Raw genomic sequence first — 22,150 nt, forward strand, 5'->3', positions numbered from 1 at the left:
CTCAATATTTTTATTTTACAAAGTTTACATTAGTAAAGTGTCAAAATTTTAACTAACGTCTAAAATTGTTTAATGTCTGATCAAGACATTCACCCAAACAAATACAGTGAACTGAGTAGTATCTTCAAAGACTACATCAATTTATATAATACATTGTATCAACTGAAGAAGAAGAAATAAACTCGATTTACAAAATGATCAAAACAGAATTTATTGATTCAATGAAATATCGCACTAAAACTATTATAAAAGACATTTCAAATATCATCCAATATAATAATCGCTATGCAAAGTCATATTTATCTCTTATTAAACACATTTCTGATGATTATCATGTCAAAGAGGTCAGCAATATCAGACCTATTTTAAATATCCTGTTTTATAAAGAATATGGAATTAAATTAGACAATTCTTATGATTTGGAAGAATTGTGCTCAGAAAACCTTGAAATTCATACAGAAAATACAATTTACAGAGCGATTATGAAAAATAACTTAGAAAGATTCATCCAATTCACAGAATTAGATGGATTTGATAAAAATCAAACACTTAAAAGTGTAATATATCCATATTATAATAAAGGATATTCATTACTTGAAATATGTTGTTATCATGGCGCTGTTGATTGTTTTAAGTTATTAAGAACGAAATTCAACTCAGAAATAACTCAAAAATGCCTAGAATTTTCATTTTTAGGAGGAAATCCAGATATCATGAGTGAATGCTTGAAATATCAAACACCAAAAGAATATTGCATGAAATATGCAATTATATGATGCATTATTAGTTTATTTCGATCAAACAAATGATATTAACAGATGCTTTATTTATTCAACAATGATTGATATCCCATCTATTTACGAATACTTCCTTTCACATGGTGCAAATATCGATGAGAAAAAAAAATGAAAATGGGTACGCAGCTCTTCATATTGCATCACGTGATAATAATAAAGAAACAGTCGAAATCCTTCTTTCACATGGTGCAAATATCGATGAAAAAGATGAATGTGGATACACAGCTCTTCATCATGCAGCAACAAATAATTCTAAAGAAACAACTGAAGTTCTTCTTTCACATGGTGCAAATATCGATGAAAAGGATGAATATGGATACACAGTTCTTCATAATGCAGCACATGCTAATAATAAAGAAACAGTTGAAGCTCTTCTTTCACACGGTGCAAATATCGATGAAAAAGATGAAAGTGGATTCACAGCTCTTCATATTGCAGAACGCGGAAATTATAAAGAAACAGTCGAAATTCTTCTTTCATATGGTGCAAAATAATACACCCTCGACTTTTTGATGGAAATCATACAATTAATTATATGAGTTTATCTCAAAAAGTCGATTTTTACCACGTCTATCTTCTGAAAGAAACAATAGAACTCACAATAATAGAAAATGGAATTACATCAACAAATGTTTTTCTTTGAAAGGGAAAATCATTGTTGGTTTGATAATTAATGAATCCAGAGCATTTCAATTGGGAATCATCAAATGTACTTTTGAAAAAACAATATTTTGTACTAATTTTATAGTATTTTGAATAAACAATTTGCCTATAATACAATTATATTGATTTCAGTTGTTTTTGTTTCATTTTTATGTATAAAGAGGAAGATGAAGTAACAAAAAATGGAACTTATGATCATGCAATTATATTAAACAATGATTTTGTAGTACAAGGAATAGATTATGATAACAATGACCTCTTTTCATTATTAGATACAGTTAGAGAACTTTCAAAAAAAGAAGATGATGAAAATCTTCTGCAAGCTCTTAAAGACACCGATATGTTTTGTTCTTCTGTTCAACTTTCAAGTCAATTGTCCTCCATTTCTTCAGATTTTTTTGTTTTATTAGTTGAAATATTCTTAAATTTCAATGATAGCATAGAAATACTAATTTTGCATATATTTCATAGCATTCTTGAGCATGAAAAAGAACCAGTAAATGAAATGAATCTTTTAATTGAAGAGAATTTTATCCAAAAGGTACAAAATTTGATCTATACACATCATAACATAGAAGAATTGAATGCGATCGTACAATTTATTTCAGTTATCTGCAGTTTTTCACCAGAATTTCGAGATAATTATCTTTTAATTTTAAATCCAACAGACATTTTTAATGAACTTGTATCAAATGACCAAGAGAGAAGGGTTTTATTTACATCTTTAGTTGAATCATTTCTTAATTTTGAAATGGAACCATCTTTTTACGAAATAATCCTACAAATAGCAAAACAAAGCATTAATCTTGAACCTTTAATGAAAGTTATTAACAAAATATTCGATTACAGCCCACAGATTATTATGAGTTCTGATATTTTCGAAATTATTTTTGATCAAATGGAAAAAGGCCTAATAAATCCACATTTAATGCAGCCATATCTAAATTTCTATACAAAGTATTTAGATTTTACTCAAAATGACATTTCTAAACCTCCCGTTTTCTTAGTTGATTTAATTTTATCTGATTCAAAGCAGATATGCAATTCAGCGGCTGTTTTAATAGTTAGATTAGTTGAATATGCAGAAAGGATCGTTCCGTTCCTTTTAAAAGCAAAGCTTCTTGAAAATACTTGCGAAATAATTTTTAATAACAAAACCTCTCAAAAAGTAGACGGGATTCATATACTTTTATCACTTGTTAAGACATGTGGATCAGATATTATCATAAAACTGTTAAAAATTCAGAATGAAGATAAAATTAATATTATTTCGTTCATTGCATCGCTAATTTCAGCAGATTTACCAGAGTTAGCAAGCGTTATTATTGAATTATTTGATACTTTGTTCAATCAAGGACTTGATGGCAATATAATGAGAAAAATTTTGAAAAATTTCATTAAAGGAGAAGGAAAAAAAAACTGTGAAGACTTATATGATGAATTAGATGATGTTAACGATCCAGATTCAACGTTTAGTGAAAAAATTTCTGGTATTCTTTCATTTATTGAAGAATCCGACTCAGCAATACATAATGACTATTCAAGTGATGATGAATATGAAGAAAATCATCGAATTTTAAATGATATAAGCGAAGATAACGATGATTACGGATATTCTGATCCTGAAGAGCATCAAATCAATAGAATTGCAGAAATTTATCAAATGAGAGCAGAGAAAATGAATCAAAATCCACCAGAAATTTATGAAGACGAAAATATTGAAGATAGCGAACCAAATGAAGAGGAAGAAAGCGGATTTTGGTAATTCCTATGTAATGTAAAGTATAGAGTATATAGTATTTTTATCCATTTTTTAAATTGAAATCATCAAATTTTGATTAATTTATTATTAAGGTTAAATTACTACTGAGAACGACAAATTGACCATGAAAATCCATATAATATGCTCAAAATCTTTTAATTTTTGAGAAAATTTTGAGAATAGAATTAATTCGGAGATTTGGCTTCACATTATGAAGGTACTGCTTACGTATTAATAGTCTGCCATATGTTTTTAAAAACTAATAAAAAAAATTTAGATATTATTTTTTATTCTACTTTTTCTATAATGAAAGCAGGTAGATACAGCATCCAATGCTATAGTAACATATCATTGCTTCATGTAAATTTTGAATAAAGTGCGGTTTCCGATCTTTTGGTTCTCAGTTCCGTGTTTGGGAGCTCTCTTGAGGAAACGGGATCTGTAGTTAGTCAGGAATATACGGATTCTCTTCTTATCGAGTCCTGTCAAGGATTCGAGTTCGACAAATTCCTGAAGTGATGGATATGGGTTTTGCTTGTGCTCTTCAAGCCATTTGAACAGTATTTCCTTTGAGGAAAAATCTATTTTGTTTGATGACTTTATAGGGTTTGCAGAATGTATTGGCGATGGTTGAGATTTATAAATTATCCTTTCTATTTGTATATCTTTGTAAAAGACCAAGAAATCAAGGCTTGTGTCGAACTGGAAATCGAATGCATTCGGTAGTTCTTCTGGTTCAAAGTCTATCTCGTCTCCAATTTCTGGCTGTAAAAATTGTGAACCAAAAATTTCGTGTTCGCCGTATTCTAGATCAGCATTAGTTGGGCCAAAAATGTTATCAGACATCGGCTCATCAGGTAACAGTTTGAACTCCATGTAGTCAGACATCCAGGGACCAGGATTTATTGTATTTGGACATATCCTTCATTCATTGCATCAATCATTCAATTTCTAGAATTCAATTCACTTCCCTACTTCCCTTTTAATTTTGAGCTGACATATATAAACTATACAAATTGTTAAAGCATTTTTTTTTCTCATAATTGTTTCCAAAATCTTTATTTTTACAAAATCCAAATTTTATTTTGGGAAAATATTAAATTTGATTTCGCGAAATAAATTTGTTCATGCAAATATAAATATATTTAGTATGAAATCTATGATATATCCCTCAAATTGATAAAATTCGGTAAAGAAATGATCTTTTCTTTATTTGATATGAAAAATATTTGTATTACATTCTTATATATTAAGTCAAAATATACTTTGAATTCAATTTTTTCTTTCCATTTTTTTATGAATGTTTTAAGTGAAGCCCAGCTGAAAGAATTATATATAAGTACTTTCAACCCTGATAAGAAAGACACATTGAAGGTTGCTGATGTCATAAAAAAGTTTACAAACGCATCTTTTTCAGAATTACAATTAGTATTTTCAATTTTATCACGATATGTTGAAGTACAGCCAGAATTAGCCAATTTGATGGTGAAAGATTTAAATAATCTCGCATCTTACGGAGTTCATCCAAAATTAACAGAATCAGTTGCTTTGTTTTATGTTTCTTTAAGCAAAGCAAACCCTACCGTAGCTTCACGTTTCAATGTATCATTGATTTTAAATAAATTTCAGAACCTCGATAAAATTGTTTCCAAACTTTTTTTAGATCAACTATATAAAACAGAGAAAAATATAAAATCAGTGTACAATGAAGAGAGTTTACAAATTATTTTGAACATTATTGTTACTTCTAGTGACGAAGCTGTTCGATTTAAAGCAAAAAAGTTATTTTCATGCACTCTTGGTCATTCATCGGAGAAAACATGTGACTCTACCTTGAAATTGTTATTTAGCATAATGAAGACAAAACCGGATTTTTTAATTTTCTTTTCCGCTCAATTATATTTAATAACCGAAAAATACCCATCGCTATCGAAAGAATTCGATGCAAACGCACCAATACTTGTAGATTGCCTCAGACAAAACTTCAATCCAAAATATCAAGAAATTGTTGACAGATACTCCGAAAGATCGTATAAATTACACGAAAATCCAGCAGTTTATAAGGAATTACTCAAAGTTGGCTACAAAAGTAATAAATTTATCGATGAAATGTTGTTGGATAAATATAATTTAGTTCCAACTCAAAACATGCAGCCAAATATACAGCAAAATACAATACAACAGCCATTCAAAGCTACTCCCCAACAAAATAGCAACCAAAATGCAGTAATTATATCTCCAGCATTTACAATGCAAAATGCAGCCATACAGGCTCAAGCACTAAATGGTTCAGCTCAAACATTCAATAACAACCAACAAAATCAAGTTGTTTCGAATTTACAAAATATACCAAAACAAATTTCTCAACAACAAGCACCTACGCCCCAGCCAACTCCTCAGAAAGCTCCAGGAGCTCCATCCAAACAGCAAGCACAAGTTTCCACCCCACAAAATATTAATAAATCAAATCCACTCCAAAAGCAACCCAATACGCCACAGACACCTCTCCAATCTCCTGCCAAGAAGAATTCCTTCCCAAGTTCCCAGGCCATGGCCGCTCCTTCACCACCAAATCTGAAATCAAAATCAAATCAGTCTCCAATTACTTCATCTCAGAAGCAGGCCTCTCAGGATGAGCCAATATTTATTGGTTCTTCTTCTGATGATGACGAAGGTCCCATTCCTCCCGATGAAATCGCAAATGAACTTGCTAAATTTGCAAAAATGGACAGCAAAACGTTTCTAGACAAATGCAACGAATGCGTTAACCTAATGAAACGAATTCCTAAACAAACACAGTATGAAAAAGCCATTAAAACCCACGCAAAGCAGATTTCGGATAAAGTTGTTAATCTTTACTACTTTATTTCGAAGAATCCGAAAGATTGCGACATCTACAACGAAGAAGACATACATAAGACATTCAAAATGCAAGTTGTCGTTGATAGTACATCATATGACTTCCAATTCCATTACAACGACACTTTTCTTTGGATATCTTTTTTAATTAACTTGCAAACAAATCAAGAACTGAAAGAAATGGCATCCAAACTTAATTCAGATTCAAAACTAAGGTATGCCGCCTTCTGTTTGTTCGCAAATGGAGGAGGAAGTGAAAAATACCAAAGATATCAATATAAATATAATTCAAATGTTTACAACGAAATGACATCGATTATTTCAGCATCAGCACAGATGATGAAGCACAAGAAGTATCCGGAAGCAGGTCTAGCATTTCGTGCAGAACCAATTGTCTTCAACCAAGACGTCTATTTCAAGTTTGCTGATTCTTTTTCGATGAATGACAAATTGGCCGCGAAAGTTCAAAATCTTTTGGGAACTTTGAAACTTTCGAAGAAATTAATTAAACCGGAAAAGCCAGTGGATATAGATATGGATAGATTTAACGAATGGATTGTTAAAAGCGAGCAATTAACGGAATTGGATTATTCTCCTGCAGCGAAATTTGTTTTGGAAGAGAGATTGTTTCCTTTGGATTTAAGATATAAAATTGCTCGTAATTTGGCATCTTCTATGACAAGATTTACTTGTAATCTTGAACCATTAAAACTTGAGTTTGATAGTTCGAATATCTTGGAAAAATGTTTCGAAAACTATCCAGTGATTTTGTATTCTAGTAATACTCAGTTTATCTACAACGGAAAACAACTGACGAATCGGGAATTCATGATTGAATTAAGTAGCAGGTTTAGAGCTACTCAGACAGAGATCAGTCCAGATAAATCTTTTAAGATGGGACTGATCATTGCAATGTGCTTTGTTTTGAATTCCAAACATGTCTTGAAACTCAACAAAGAATTCTTCAAGAAGATGAAAAATGATTCAAGTTCATTACTCATTACTTCTAGTTTCAAGAGAGGTCTGACAACTGCAATTCCTTATAACGTCTACCAAACTTTCTCTTGCAAAGATATTATGCAGTTGTTCCAAATTAATATTCCATAATTTTATTGATATTTTATTTTTGTTATTTTGTAATAAATTTTAAAATCGAATATATTTGAACATTGTACTTGAGATCGATAATTAGGATTTCTATATATTAAAGTAAAAGTTATATGACCTTAGTCCCACATCTATGAAAGACTGTGGTTTGATTACATGCAAGAATGCTAATACTTATAGACCTGTCAAAAATTCTTATCTTTATGTATTTATTTTAATGTAGATCTATTTCATACATACATCTTAAAAAGTTATATGGCCGCAAAACAACAATTCTTAAGTGAGTAAATTAAAAAAGAAAATGATAATTTTATTTATATTCATTAGTATTTTGGAGTGTATTTTATCCATATTCCGTTCGAGTTTATCTTCTCTATCGATTTGGGTGTGAATTCTACAGGGTCAGTGTTCATCATATAGGGATTTGCTTCGAATAGCGAAACGCTGTTCGTTGCGTCTGCTGTTGCAGACAATAGGAGGCTGACTTCATCAACGATCTTAGCTTTCAAAACGCTCCAGTTGATCATTCCTCCGCCTTCGACTGAGAGGACGTTGATGTGGAAGTCTTTCTTAAGCTTTGACATGACTGTCTTCCAGTCGACGTCTTCCTTGCCTGCGACGATGTAAGAAACGTTGAGTCTTCTGAGCAAGTTCTTGTACTGCGGTGACGCCTTCTCAGTCAAAATCTCGATCACGTGTGCTTCAGGGCGCTCGTTGAACTTGATCGTGTTTCTGTCCCATGGGAGCTTTCCTGATGGATCGATTCCGACGACGTATGCTTTCGCATCTGTGACAGCGTAGTAGTCGCCATCTGGGCATTCTTTTTTGTCAGGATTGACAGGTGGGTTCTCTGTCGATGGGAGGACTGCGTCGAATGTCTTCCTTCCCCAAAGCCATGCATCGATATTGTAGCTTGCTGATGTCCACTCATAGTCACTCATAGATGCTTTGCCGTTTTCTGTGTTCCAATATGGACCAACCATCTTGCCGTTCAGTGAGATCAGTGAGTGAATGTTGACGAATGGTTTATCGAAACTCATTGTTGAAAAATGAAAGATGATGTGACTAAAATTTTTTGAATGAATATCAATTGAATGAAAATATGATTTTTACATAGATATAACATACAACATACAAACGATTTATATGTTTTATTTTCATACACGATAAAAATTTTTTTTATAACAATTATCCGGCCAATCGTCTTTGTCAATTTTGAATCCCATCAACAATTTTTCAGTCGAAGTTCATGAAAATGATATGTATATATCATATTCGATCACTTTGATAAAATCAATCAAAATGAAATACGTTGATTTCTGATAAATCATTTTGTAAACATCTCAATTAATACAAAACTTTGAAATGATGAATGGATAACTCTCTCAATTATTCAATTTTGGCTTCCTCATCATGCAACACCACTCAAAATATTATAATTTGAGACATAATATACATACATTTCTTCATAATTCATGTTTTAAGATATATTTCTCAAAATTAACATTTCAAAATATCAATAATATAAATCCATATACAACAATAAAAAAAAAAAAAAAAAAGGTAGTGGGGCCTCCAGGCACTTCGTGCCCTCTAGCCCCGAAGATGTTAGTATAAAATGAAGTTTATATAAAATGAGGTTTTTTTTGGGTATAGGGGGGCTTCCCAGGGGCTGCGCCCCTTCTAGCCCATAAAATTTTTGAGAGTCGTTGCTGTTGACTTTTTTTGTAGAGGACTCAAAATAGTATAACTATGTCCGGACAAGTAAGGGTCTATCGTCGCTACAGGAAAAGTTACGGGCGTTCCAAGGAAGTATACTTTGAGAGACTCTTTAGAAACTTTAGACGTTTTACATAACCATCCATGTTTTTACTTTACATCCGATAAAAGTGGTTTGGAAACCGTTATGAGATGGTTAGAGGACATACATGACTATGATTTTAGATATGACAATATAGAATATGAGAGAGGTCCTATAAACCGGAGAAAGTGTCATATAAACATCTGTCAAAAGCCTCTTTTTAACTTCACTTAAAATGCCACGTAAGATACGTAAGAATATACGTAAGAGGAAGAGAGCATTGAAACATCCAATAGTAAGACTAACACCACAACAACAGTTGCAACAACAAATGCTGAATGACCCCACTATGTTGCAACAAATGTCAAGCAATCCTATGCTTTTAAACCGAGTTCTTGGTGCACAGAGTGGAGGTTTAAGAGCGGCACTTTTAGCGAAAATGGCAGGCTATGGTGGAGCTGCAGACGGAACAGCCTATAACCCTCAAAGTCAAATGAATTTGAGTTCACTCAAAAATCAAATAACAGATGTCAAAAAGTCAAACATAGACATACAGAAACAAATAAGTGAAAACGAAAAGAAACTAGAATATGACAGACACACAAAGAAACTCAATGAGTTAAACGTAGAGAAAAAGAAGAAAGAAGAACAACTGAAAGAACTAAGTACAGAGGAATATGCGAAAAAAGTGTCAGAAAAAGCAGCAGAAGTAGCAAAAATGGAACAAGATGTCATAAATTTGAAAAACCATACTACTCAATATAAAGTACTGAAAGATGAAGAGATAAAACAAAAAGCCCTGAAGACATATATGGATAGCGATGAGTATAAAAAGAAGTTGAAGCAAATGTAAAGGCAGAAAAACTTTTACAGTTGCAAAACAAACCGTACAGTATGAAAACTTAGCACAAGAAAGTAAAAATAACGACGCAGCCATGCAAAAGGCAATGAAAAGCGCAGAATATATAAAAGCTAACAATGACTGGTTAGATGCCCAAGCCAACGCTAAAGCAGCCCAACTCATAGGGTCAATAAGGACAAAAATACAAGCGGATGAAGACAGTTCAAATGAAGCTTTAACAAATGCTGACTTTAAGAACGCCTTCGAAGCTCTTCATAGTAAGGTGAAACAAGTGAACGACTTCTCATCTGGAAAGAAACTGAAGTCTGAAGGTTTCGACAAAGAGTTAAAAGAAGTAGTAGCACAAAATATGACGAAAATAACAGATGCAGCAACGAGACAGGCAGTTCAAAGTGCCTATGACGCCGTTAGAGCAACTGTTGTGAAAAGTCAAGAAAAAGAGTTACAACAGACCAAAACAGACCTAGTAAATGCTTTCTTAAGAACGAAAAGTCAGGTAGGACATTACGCTGCAGATGGAACATATGTGCCAGCTGGTGGAACTTATATACCAGCTGGTGGAACTTATATACTAGCTAGTGGAACTTATATACCACCAAACCCTCCAAGAGAAGCACCTGCACCAGGACTACCTAAAACATTTACATCGTCACATGGACACAGACACAGGCATGCACCAAAACCAACACAACAACCAACACAACAACCAACACAACAACCAGCACAACAACCAGCACAACAACCACCTCCACAACCAGCACAGCAACCAACAGTTCAAAACCCTGCACAACAACCAACACAACAACCAACACAACAACCAACAGTTCAAAATCCAGCACAGCAACCAACAGTTCAAAACCCTGCACAACAACAACAACCACAAACAGAGCAAGGACATAAAAGAAGTAGAGAACAAGGAAACCAAGAATTCTTAAAAATGCTTAAAGAAGAGTATGGTTACCCAGATAGTATTGACTTTAGTGACAGATATAAAGAAGCTATTAGAAAGTTCAAGGATGGAAATACTGACCCGAACCTATTTAGCTTTATGGCTCTGCACCAAAGGGGATATAATCTCAAACCTGGAAAATACAAGCTCGCTAATGGATATGATTTAATAGCATATCATCCAAATGACATGGATGAATTTACTCCGAGATATTTGATGTCAGAGCTAAATGACAATTTAACTCTCTTCATGAAACGCGTAAAAAATAGAGACGGAACGAAAGAAGAAAGGTTTGTGAGTCCGGATGACTTAGAAAGGGAACTTGTTGAAAACGGTCTCGGAATATATGAAATGCCAGCAGATGAGGTACAAGAAACTCCACAGGAAGAAATAGTTCAGATACAACCAGACATGGAAGAAATAGTTCAGCAACAACAGCTAGAAGAGCCTGAAGGAAACGAACAAGCCCCTCCTTTGGAAACTAACTTCACAGAACTAGATGAAGATTTGGAACAGCCGAAAAATCTTGACCCTCAACAAGTGTATGCGGTGAAGATGGAATCTTTCCAAGAGTCTAAAAAAAATTCGGCTGACATAGTAGAAGAATATCGAAAAATGTTTGCCGACATACAAAAGACTCCAACACCAGATGAAAATATTCAGCATAGAATGGAAGTACTGAAAGAAAATGTACACAAATACAACAACCCTTTTTACTTACGAGCATTTAACGTTCAATCTTCGGATGAACTCGGTGAAAATAAAAGGTTAAATTTCAAGAAAACATATAGAAATGAAACATTGTTTAAAGTTCATTCAGAACCTAACCAAGATGGAAACAAACCTACTTTTGTTTCTGCAGACGATGGAACTACAATGAGATGGGGTCATAAAGCTAATCCGGATAGGTGGTTCATAAACTTACAACCACAATTCCAAGGAAGTTGTAGACGCAATGGAAGTCAATGGTGAACGAGATATAGCTGGTATTTTAAGCGCGGCTTTAATGCCATTGAAAGATATGAAACATGCAGATATTTTGGACCAGTATGAAATGAACATGGCTGATGGAAATATAACACCTGACGTTCTAGAACATTTATCTCAAAAACTACACAGAACCATAGAGATGGTATATTTGGTGAAGAGTTTAGAAAGAAAGTTAGGGAGAGCGAAGGAAGAGAACCTATTGTACATGACCTTGCAAACGAAAGTGTTTGCAAAATGTCATAAAAACTTACTTTGCAGACGATGAACTGAGAAGGGATGAATATTTAAGAAAACTCAAATGGACAGTACCAAATGAAATGTTAGTATTGAAAAACATGTTCTTGACAAAATAAAACCAACTACAGAAATAAACGACGCAAGACTGAAAGATTGGGTAAAGCTTTCCCATTCACAAAAGATATAGTTGGTAACATGGAAAGAAAACCAGAAGGCTACAAAAACATATATTTGGAAACGAGCTTATTCCATATGGACAGGCACTGTTTGAAGAGCTTGAACCGGAAACTCAGGACAGAGTCATGCAAACAATACGCAAAGACTCAAATACAAACTATGACAAACTCTTTCTAGGATATAGGTTACCTGAGATGGGCGACCAGAGCCCAAAGGCAAAAAGGGCATGGAAAATTTGCAACATACTAGATGAACATGAGGCAAAGATGCAACAACTTGAAGCAGAGGGCAAGTTACCAAAAGCGACACCAAAGAAGAAGAGAAGAGTAGAACAAAGTGAAAGTAGTGAAGAAGTAACTTCATCTAGTGAAAGTAGTGGCAATGAAGGAAAAAGAAGAGTTAAAAACTCAGTCAGGAAGAAAGTAAAGCTTGGTCCACGTGGGTTCTATTATGACATTAAAATCCAACTATTCTATATATTTTTACCCATATGAAATGTACGCCGCTCAGAATATAACGCCAACAGTTTTGGATGCCATGAATGGAAATGTTTCCGAATGGTATAACGAATGCGACAATGCCATTAGAAGGTCAGAAATAGTTCCTGGAACTTACGAATATACAACTGCTGTTTCTTATGGAAACGTAGGTGAGTTTGGAGAAGGTTCTTCAACAACAGTAGATATTGCTTGCGACAGGTTTCATATAATTTCTATTGACAACTCTTTCTTATACGTGGAACAAGACATTGAAATAAAACCTTCTGCCAAGTTGTCTGACAAGAAAGGTTGCAATGGAATTTTCTATGTCGGATACCAATATGCTCCAGAAGTTTTCATGGGATATAAGATATATTCTAACTCTGACTTAGTTCAAACAGTAACATGGGCAAACTATGAATGGTTCGCTTTGAGAAACTCAGTACAACCACAAGCTAGAGAACAAACAGACCAGTATGCAACTATTGAGAAAATAAGAAGACTTGACCCTAACGTTCCAGGAGTTTATGTTGACCTTTCTGGACAAACTGCAGCAGCAGTAACCAAAGTAAAACTGAAACTTAGAGTTCCTTTGTCATCTTTCCTCATCTTCAGGTTTTTAAGATACTTGCCAAACTGGGCAGGAAAAATTTCTATCGAACTTACTCCAAGCAAAAATAACTTAGTCATTGCACCAACGCAAGACCCATTCACTCTTACAGACGTAAAGGGAGCAAATCAAACGTCATTCGCCGACTTTTGCAAAGACAAAGTTGACTTAGACTTTGGTTTCTCAAACCTCAACACTGAAGTAAACTACTACTTCAATGCTGCTGGAACTGCTTGGGACCCAGTTAAGTTCACATGCGAAAAGTTTGAATGCAAGAGAATAGAAAGCAGACTTGCAGTCTATATGTTGGACCCAGATATTTCAAATGCTTTAGCTGCCAAATATATTGCAGTTCCACTTATGTTCCCTATACACCAAATATCTGTCAAAGACTTTGCAGGTGAAGTTGGAAACCAAAGTGCTGACCCAGGTGCAAGAACAGATATTGCCTTAACAACTGCAATGAAACATGCAGATACTATGTTTGTTCTTTTCAGACGAACTATAAATGACTATTCTTGTTTCTACAACCCTGGTATTAAATATCATATAAACATAGATGGCAAATATTATCCAAGAGAAGAATATTCTACAGTTGAGGATATGAGGTCATACAACTTGACATTAGATGCTATGAACTTTAACAACAACTTTACAACAACCATTAACCCTGAAATGCAAAGTTCTATTATGCCATATGTGAAAGTATGGACTCATACAGGAGGTCAAAAAACTCAATATACAAATGGAGACCGTTCAAACTTTTGGCTTGGCATTCCATTTGCTGACTCAGAAGACTTTATGGGTGGTATTTCAACTGTTGGTACAGTTCAAATACAATATACTGGTGACAGAGACGGTCCAGATGAATTGAAAGCAAAGAAGTTTACAAAACCAATAGCACTTTTCACGGAAGATGCTCTTTTGAAATTCGTTCGATGAAACCTGCTGGGGCTCCTCAGATTGGTATAACGACAGCTTCCATCGAGCAGATTTTGGCAGCAGGTCAGTAAGTTGTTCTTGAACTGACTTCTCTCCGTCAAATATTGACAGTACGCCAGTTTTGACATAGTATTGTATTATAAACTTACCTTTAGAAATATCGGTCAGTTTTGTTGTTATATTTTTGTCTGCTTCAAGAACTTTCACCATCTCGGTTATACCAACTTTCTTTGCTTTATGAAAATATTTTGGTTCAGCAAAGACTGCTATTCTATAACATTTTCCATTGTTTGTGTAAAGAACTCTGTCAATGAACTTGTATTGTTTGTGTGTGTAAACTTTGTTTGCTTCAATTCGAAGAGATACTCAAATACGTCCATCTTTTTATTCTAAGTAAAATGTCATTTCCGAAAAATAGAAGCGTAAGTGTTTCAAAAGGTTTAATGGCGGTGGCAGATGTGAAGTTAAATTCACCAACTCAAACAAACAGTCAAAGTGTTGTTGTCAATGTCAAAGACAGAGATGTTGAAGTGGGGAAACCATACGAAGACGAAGATGGTATAACAATAGTTCCTGTAAAAGAACAACCAACATACCCTGAAGTTAGCAGAGACTTAAGTTCTGTTGCAGATATTCGAAACGACTACCAACAACTGAAAGACAAACTTAAAAACTCAGGAGAAGATTTGTCAAGCTTTAGGTATAATGTTAAACTTGGTCGAACACAACCCTGTAAAAGTGAACTCATATGTCATTGCACCTCATGAAGTTTTGAAAGAACTATTGAAACTTTTGACAGAGGCAGACGATATAAACATCAAAGAAATCGAACCCGACATTGCTTGCTGTGGTGTTTCATATAATGTCATTGACAAGATATACGTTATGAAAGGAGGTGAAACGTTGAACTTAAAGTATAGTTTCCCAGACGTTATAAAAATATTTGACGACCACAACATTTCATTAAAATTTAGTTGCTAAGTAAATGGCAGAAGACATAGTGGTTTATACTATTACGACTAAAAACCCTGAGTCATATAATTCTATAACAACAAACTTACAAAGTCCTCAAGGACGATATTGTAAACTGACCTTAAACACGATGACGACTAAAGCCTGTTTTGCTCTTTTGACACCAGAAGACTTTGTTGTTGTGAATGGTAAAAAAATACTCCTTTGAAGATACTTACTCAGATATACCACCAACAGGTTTTGTTGACTTATTTAATACTTTAAGGACGGATGTAACATGTGCTGCAACTAGAGCAGGTTTCATTATGTTTGGATGTCCGACTGAGTTTACTATAAACGATATGAGCTATAATACAAAACTTATATCTGGTTTTTACTACCAACAATTTCCTATAACAGGAAAAGGTGTCATACAAGGTTTGTCTGTTCCATTGACTTTAAGTACACCTATTTTATATATTGTTTCAAACTTAGGTTCAAAGTGCTATTCGAATGTGGACAGAAACTACTATGACCAAAAGATACTCATGCGTATAAACAACACATTCTCTGCTGGTTTGCCTATTGTTCATTCGAATGCAGAGTTTTCAGCTTTAGTGAACTCAAACACTTTAGCAAATAAACTTAACCTTAGTTGACGCAAACTTTGTTCCTGTAAAACTTTTATGTCCTATGTATTTGTCAATGACGGCAGAAAGTTTCGAATTGGAAGATGCAACTGGTGAAAGTATTGTACTACAAGAACAACTTCAACAACAAATAGCTCAAGAACAACAAATGCAACAAATGGAACAAATGCAACAACAAAGTCAAGAATAAAAAAATATTTTTTTTTTATTTTTATAAAAATGTACAGAATAGACGTTTCAGATTTTTATGACTTCCAAGCCTTCAGAAATATGTGTCCATTTCGAGACTATAACAAAGCAGTCGAGAATTTGAAACGTTTTAGTCATTTATGTCGACTCTGCCCCAGAATGTTATGTCATGAAAGAATGGGATGTTGTCTTTAACAAACCAAGAGCGACAATAGTTTCAGAACAAGAATGTAAACAGAAACTTAAGAAAATAAAGTCGTACAAGTTGGTATGAAGATGTTAGATGCTTGGGATATCTTATTGTCAAAGTTAGAAGATTTTTCAGTTCGTGGTATAAAGTTCTATACACCATCTCCAAACTTCTATTCTATCTTCACTGGATATAAATACGAACAAGTAGAATGGAAAGAAAATGTTATAGAAGCTTGGTTAGACCATGTCAAAGAAATTATATGCAATGGAAACGAAAGAGTCTATGAGTATATCTTATGTTGGTTTGCAAACATCTTACAACATCCAAGTGCTAAAAATGAAACTGCTCTCATCATAATTGGAAAACAAGGAACAGGTAAGAAACTTTCTTTACAGATATCTTATGCAAACTGTTAGAGGGCTATTCGAACCGAATATGACAAACTTAGAAAACATCTGCGGTAAATTTAACTCTTCAATAGAGAATATGAAACTTATAGTATGTAACGAACTTCAAAGTATAGATACAACAAAGGTTTTAAACTCAGATGCTTTGAAGAGTCTTATAACAGACAAAGTTGGAGTTGTTGAAAGAAAATATAAAGACCAAAGAGTTTGTGAAAATGTTGCAAACTTCGTCATGGTTTCAAACAACGCCGTTCCGATGAAGTTAGAAAGTTCTGACAGAAGATATGTAGTTTCAGAACGTCAGATTCTCATATGCAAGATACAGAATATTTTGACGACTTAGCAGAAACTTTGACATCTGACTTTTACAACCACTTGTTCTCATATTTCATGACATTAGATATTTCAAAGTTCAATCCAAGACAAATTCCACATACCGAAGAGAGACAAACATTGTTAGAAGCAAAAAGAGTGTATATGAACTGTTCATAGATGAAACTGACTTGAGTGTTTAGATGAAAGGTCATTGTACGATTCGTATAAACAGTATTGTCAAGAGTATGGTTATATGACAGCGTCTAAACGAACATTCTTGCAAATGTCAAAAGTCTTTTAGACGTACAGAATGGTGTATATACAAAGAAAAATTTTTCTGAGTAAATTTTAAAAAAAATATTTTTTTTATCCGATAGAAAAGATGACGAAATTCATCTCAGTAAACAAGTACATGTCAGGACTTAAAGAAGAACTAGACCCATTCACATATATTTGAATGTTTACTTCTACCATTTTGAAAAGTCTTCATTTGACAAAGTTTAGAACATCGAACCAGTTAAGTTTGCTATTGTGACTAAAAATGGTGCGAAATTTGAAGACTTAGACATAGAAGGTTGTTAACAGTCAAAGAAAGTTTTGACAGAAGGTTTCAAACCTTAAAGAAGGCAAAGCATACAAACTTGTTATACTTATGAACCAAAGAAAGCAGACGACTATGAATATTATGAGTCTAAGATAGTTGAAGTTCAAGGTAAATTGGGTAAAAAGATTTTAGAGTCTAAGCCAGTGTTTTGCTCCTAAAGAGGAAGAGAACATTGACATTGACCCAGAAATGTTCTAAAAATAAAATTTTATTTTTACATGTCATATCTCCCCTTCTCTGGCTCTGGTTCTTTCTTCTCTTCTTCTACTTTCTTTTCTTTCTTTTCTCTCTTCTTCTTCTCTGGTGGAGTTATGTCAAACTTCTCAGAACCATATTTTTGTAAAAGGTCTTTGTCCTTTAATAGCTCTTCTATTCTGTTTTCTATTTCATTTTCAAGAACAGCGCATGTGTCTTCTCTTTGCATTCTAAGAAGTTTGTTGGACTTCATCTCTCCAAGAGGCGTCATCTCTGTCAACAAGTCTGTCATTGACAAATTTTAAGACTGCTCTGCTTAAGGTTTTATGGTTCTTGTCATATTCCCAGAAACAGAACTTTAGAACAAATTCACCTTTCTTGTTTACATATGTAAGATTTTATGGTCGACAGATGTTTTGCTGTCGAAAAGCTTGTCTCGAATATAGATAGCGAAATCGCTAGACATTCCTAAAAGATAAAAATTTTAATTTTTCTAAAAATATGTTAGAAAAAAAGTTTGCTGACATTGACAAAAAATTTGAGAATGTTTTAAATAAGAACAAGAGGAAGTTGGAAAATGCTCAGATAAAACCCATACATGACAAGTTCTTATTTGCTCAGAATGGTATAACAGGTCTAATTGCACCACCTGGGTCGGGTAAGACTTTCACTTATCTTAAAATGGCTGCACAACAACAAGAACTAGATGAGAAGAACCCATTCTATGAGTTAGTAGTCATTTGTAGTACTTCGGGTCAATTTGACCAAACCGTCAATTCGTTCAAAGATTATTAAAAAAAGTCTAAGTTAGTATGTATAAAGGATACTGAGTTGTTAGATTGGATAAAGAAGTACCAAAGAAGAGTTTTGAAGTACAATGCTATAAATGAGTATGTCAATTCTAAGTTTAAAGACCCAAATGAGGAAATGCAGAGAATATTAAGAGAAGAAACACTTCAGAAACAAACAGAAAGAGATAGAATACATTTCGAAGAAATTGCAATCTTACGATTGGAAGACTTACCCTCACAGATGTCTTCTTATCTTAGATGACTTTGCTTCTCATCCTTTGTTAAAGAATAGAGAACAAGACATGTGTCGAATTCTTAAGAAGCTCAGACACTTTAACATCTCAGTTGTCATTTTTGTACAGACAGCCAAGAGTTTAAGTAAGGATGTAAAGAGAATACTTACTGACATTGTACTTTCCCCGGATTGTCCGAAGACGATTTCATGGAACTTATGAAAGAGTCCATGGCAGGTAAGTTTGACAGACATGAACTATGGGAGAAGTACAAAGTCATACAAGACCCTCATACTTCTTTCAGAATTCATATCTACGCAAACAAAGTTCAAATTGTAAAAAGTCAAGCTTGAAAAATGTAAGTGTTTTAGTCTTAGTCTGTTGTGGTGCTGGGGCTGTCGGTTCTTCTGGCTTTGGAATGGACTCGGTTGGTGGTACGTCGGACATTCGTTTGTGTCCTGTCGGAAGGAAGGACTTTTCCTGTCGGAAGGAAGGACTTTTCCTGTCGGAAAGAAAAATTTTTCCTGTCGGAAGGAAAAACTTTTCCTGTTGGAAGGAAAAACTTTTTCTGAAGTTCGACCAAAAAGTTCTCAATTTTCGAAAATTTGAATGGTTTACGGACGAACAACTGGAAAAATTTTTCCTGTCGGAAAGAAAAATTTTTCCTGTCGGAAGGAAATTTTTTTCCTGTTGGAAGGAAATTTTTTTCCTGTTGGAAGGAAAAACTTTTCCTGTTGGAAGGAAATTTTTTTCCTGTTGGAAGGAAGGACTCGGAATGCCAGAAGGATTTGACAAGACAATTTACCTTATAGAGCTACCTGAGCCATCTTTGGTGTCAAGCTTGAAAAATAAATGGTTCATTTACTCTTCCTCTTTGAAGTTGTCAAAATACTCTGTTATTTTTTCCTTCAGTAGCGGTAAGTCTTCTTTGAATGTAAGTATTGTACAACCTTTCATATCATAGTGTGTTTTGAGGTAACGTATCTTGAACTATCTGTTTAACATCTTCATTTGGTGTCATTGAAATCGGTAAGTTTTCGCGATAGAACCAATTTCTGTCAGATTTGTAAATCTTAGCAAGGTCGTAAAAAGCTTTTGTTGTTTCTTCTGACTAAATGCAACATAACCATATCTCTGTCTTCTTCATTTTCCATCTCTTCAGTGTAAATCATATACTTATAGTTCTTTTCCTTTCCTTTTGGTACCGAACGTGGTATTCTTTTCTGTATGTTTTTGTTTTTTTGCTTCAAGCTTGTTCTCTAGCTCTTCACGTTCTTGTCTATGAATTTCATCTAACATCATGAAAATATAACAAGCGTAACGAGGTGAAGCCCACATTGCAACAGCATTTACTAAAAGTCTATGTACATACCAACCTCTCAAACCATTTGGCAAATTTTGACGATTTTCGTACGGAATCTCGACCCGCGGTTTTCCGCCGGTCGCAAACATATGAGGAAATTCTTCTAAAAGTTCTTTTGTCTGTTGGTTTTTCAAACCAATGACGTGCTTGCTTTGTAGAACGAAGAGCATTCAAAATACTTTGCATTTGGTACATGTCATCTTTGACCGAACGAATGAGACGTAACTGTTTGTTATACTGTATGTACTCGTATTCTTCATTTATATCTTCATGAACGATAGCAGTTGTTGTGTTCTCTGTTGTTGACATTTCTGTCTTTACATACAAAATAAAAAATAAAATAAAAATAAAATTAGCGTTATTTTCTATCTTGTATAAAAGACCAAAATAAACGCTTTACATGTATTTTTCAGCAACTTCGTCAAATAATTTTATAGCTTTGTCGATCTCATCTACTCTATTCAAACGTTTCTTTACCTTTCGTGGGAGCACCATACATTTTCTCAAACTTTTCAAGTAGTTCTGTTTCTGCAGCTCTCATATCGTTAACAAACGCAACCTTAACTCTATTGACTATACTGTCATATCTTTGAGTTATATTAAATGTTCTTCCTATCTTATATCTCTTTGTATTGAAGTCCTTCGGTTTCTGAACGATGTAAAGTAAGCCTTCACTGCAACGTTCCGTATCGAATGAACCATATGTTATGAAATTATATCCAACAACTGGGTCAATCCAGAACAAAACTACTGGTTAAAGACTTTTGTCTATAAGATATGCTCTTGTTCCATAGAATCTTACCGATATCATAAGCTCAGGATTTCTTGTCAAAATTTTCTGAGTAGAAGCATTTCTAACCCAATCGTGGGATGTTTTCTTTTCAGATAGTGTTAGAATGTCTGACAAAGAATATTTGTTGTATTTCTTTGAGTATCTTACGTTTAAATCACCTATTCTAACCACTTTGGTGTCATTGTCTATCTTTCTAACTGTTTCAAACTCAGTGTTTGTCATTTCCTGTTCTTACATACAAAATAAAAAAATAAAAAAAAATAAAACTAACGCTATTTTTTTATCTTGTATAAAAGATATGATTTCAGGGAGTTTTTTTACGAAGTGTCAAAGTTCTCTTCGTCAAAAAAATACAGTTATATCATGAAATTTGGTCATTTTTTTACGATTTCATAGAGTTTTTTTACGAAGTGTCAAAGTTCTCTTCGTCAAAAAAATACAGTTATATCATGAAATTTGGTCATTTTTTCACTGTTTTCATGAGTTTTAGGCGACCCCGGTTTTTTCCCTACTCGCAATTTTTCACGATTTTCATAGAGTTTTTTTACGATTTTCGTACGGAATCTCGACCCGCGGTTTTCCGAGGGTCGCAAATTCTTGCGATTTTCGTACGGAATCTCTACCCTCGGTTTTCCGAGGGTAGCAAACATATGAGGAAATTCATGAAATTTGGTCATTTTTTCACGATTTCAGGGATTTTTTTTACGAAGTGTCAAAGTTCTCTTCGTCAAAAAAATACAGTTATATCATGAAATTTGGTCATTTTTTTACGATTTTCATGAGTTTTATGCAAGACCGAGAAAAGTCGGTCTAGAGAAATTTCACTCAAAAGTTCTTGTGTGCTTTGGTTTTTGAACCAATCGTCTGTATGTTTGGTATCTGGAGCAAAACATGCTGTCAAAATACTTTGCATTTGGTACATATCGTCTTTGACCGAACGAATGAGACGGAGTTGTTTGTTAAACTGAACCCACTCGTATTCTTCATGAATTTTGTATAAAAGATATGATTTCAGGGATTTTTTTTACGAAGTGTCAAAGTTCTCTTCGTCAAAAAAATACAGTTATATCATGAAATTTGGTCATTTTACTCAGCAAAAATATATTTTAGGTGGAACCAGGTCCCTCGGTCACTCGGTCAACTAACATCTTTTTGAAAATGGTGACAACATGACATTTTGACAACAACACAGGAAATAAACTTCTTCGTATATGCTTTGTCAAGACTTTCA

General features: G+C 33.9%; 7 protein-coding genes and 3 pseudogenes across 10 annotated transcripts, besides 1 other annotated feature; 6 read left to right on the forward strand and 4 right to left on the reverse strand.

The window, feature by feature from the left end:
- Positions 1 to 70: 70 nt before the first annotated feature.
- TVAGG3_0276230 (protein of unknown function (DUF3447)) lies at positions 71 to 776 on the forward strand (the record flags this gene model as incomplete). The annotated part of the gene is made up of 1 exon (XM_001327775.2): positions 195 to 776. One exon carries the CDS (start codon positions 195 to 197, stop codon positions 774 to 776), a length of 582 nt encoding a protein of 193 aa, XP_001327810.1.
- Positions 777 to 877: 101 nt separating this feature from the next.
- TVAGG3_0276240 (cyclin-dependent kinase inhibitor 2C-related family) lies at positions 878 to 1,291 on the forward strand (the record flags this gene model as incomplete). The annotated part of the gene is made up of 1 exon (XM_001327776.1): positions 878 to 1,291. One exon carries the CDS (start codon positions 878 to 880, stop codon positions 1,289 to 1,291), a length of 414 nt encoding a protein of 137 aa, XP_001327811.1.
- Positions 1,292 to 1,611: 320 nt separating this feature from the next.
- TVAGG3_0276250 (armadillo (ARM) repeat-containing protein family) lies at positions 1,612 to 3,225 on the forward strand (the record flags this gene model as incomplete). The annotated part of the gene is made up of 1 exon (XM_001327777.1): positions 1,612 to 3,225. One exon carries the CDS (start codon positions 1,612 to 1,614, stop codon positions 3,223 to 3,225), a length of 1,614 nt encoding a protein of 537 aa, XP_001327812.1.
- A 271-nt stretch (positions 3,226 to 3,496) lies between these two features.
- On the reverse strand, positions 3,497 to 4,110 carry TVAGG3_0276260 (homeobox protein transcription factors family; the record flags this gene model as incomplete). The annotated part of the gene is made up of 1 exon (XM_001327778.2): positions 3,571 to 4,110. One exon carries the CDS (start codon positions 4,108 to 4,110, stop codon positions 3,571 to 3,573), a length of 540 nt encoding a protein of 179 aa, XP_001327813.1.
- A 408-nt stretch (positions 4,111 to 4,518) lies between these two features.
- Positions 4,519 to 7,431, forward strand: TVAGG3_0276270 (uncharacterized protein; the record flags this gene model as incomplete). Its single annotated transcript, XM_001327779.1, has 1 exon — positions 4,519 to 7,188. The coding sequence occupies one exon, from the start codon at positions 4,519 to 4,521 to the stop codon at positions 7,186 to 7,188; it is 2,670 nt and encodes an 889-aa protein (XP_001327814.1).
- Positions 7,432 to 7,511: 80 nt separating this feature from the next.
- Positions 7,512 to 8,237, reverse strand: TVAGG3_0276280 (cupin domain-containing protein family; the record flags this gene model as incomplete). Its single annotated transcript, XM_001327780.2, has 1 exon — positions 7,512 to 8,228. One exon carries the CDS (start codon positions 8,226 to 8,228, stop codon positions 7,512 to 7,514), a length of 717 nt encoding a protein of 238 aa, XP_001327815.1.
- A 3,382-nt stretch (positions 8,238 to 11,619) lies between these two features.
- Positions 11,620 to 22,150: part of a mobile genetic element that runs on past the window's edge.
- Positions 12,700 to 13,901, forward strand: TVAGG3_0276300 (protein of unknown function, DUF4106 family; the record flags this gene model as incomplete). Its single annotated transcript, XM_051228712.1, has 1 exon — positions 12,700 to 13,901. A coding segment is annotated over one exon (1,202 nt), but the record flags the coding sequence as incomplete, so codon positions are not given.
- On the forward strand, positions 14,679 to 15,216 carry TVAGG3_0276310 (annotated as a pseudogene). The gene has a single exon. A coding segment is annotated over exon 1 (538 nt).
- Positions 19,940 to 20,435, reverse strand: TVAGG3_0276320 (annotated as a pseudogene). Its single transcript has one exon. A coding segment is annotated over exon 1 (496 nt).
- Positions 20,672 to 21,141, reverse strand: TVAGG3_0276330 (annotated as a pseudogene). Its single transcript has one exon. A coding segment is annotated over exon 1 (470 nt).

This window comes from Trichomonas vaginalis, chromosome V (genome assembly GCF_026262505.1).
Source record: "Trichomonas vaginalis G3 chromosome V, whole genome shotgun sequence".
Classification (NCBI taxonomy): Eukaryota; Parabasalia; order Trichomonadida; family Trichomonadidae; genus Trichomonas; species Trichomonas vaginalis.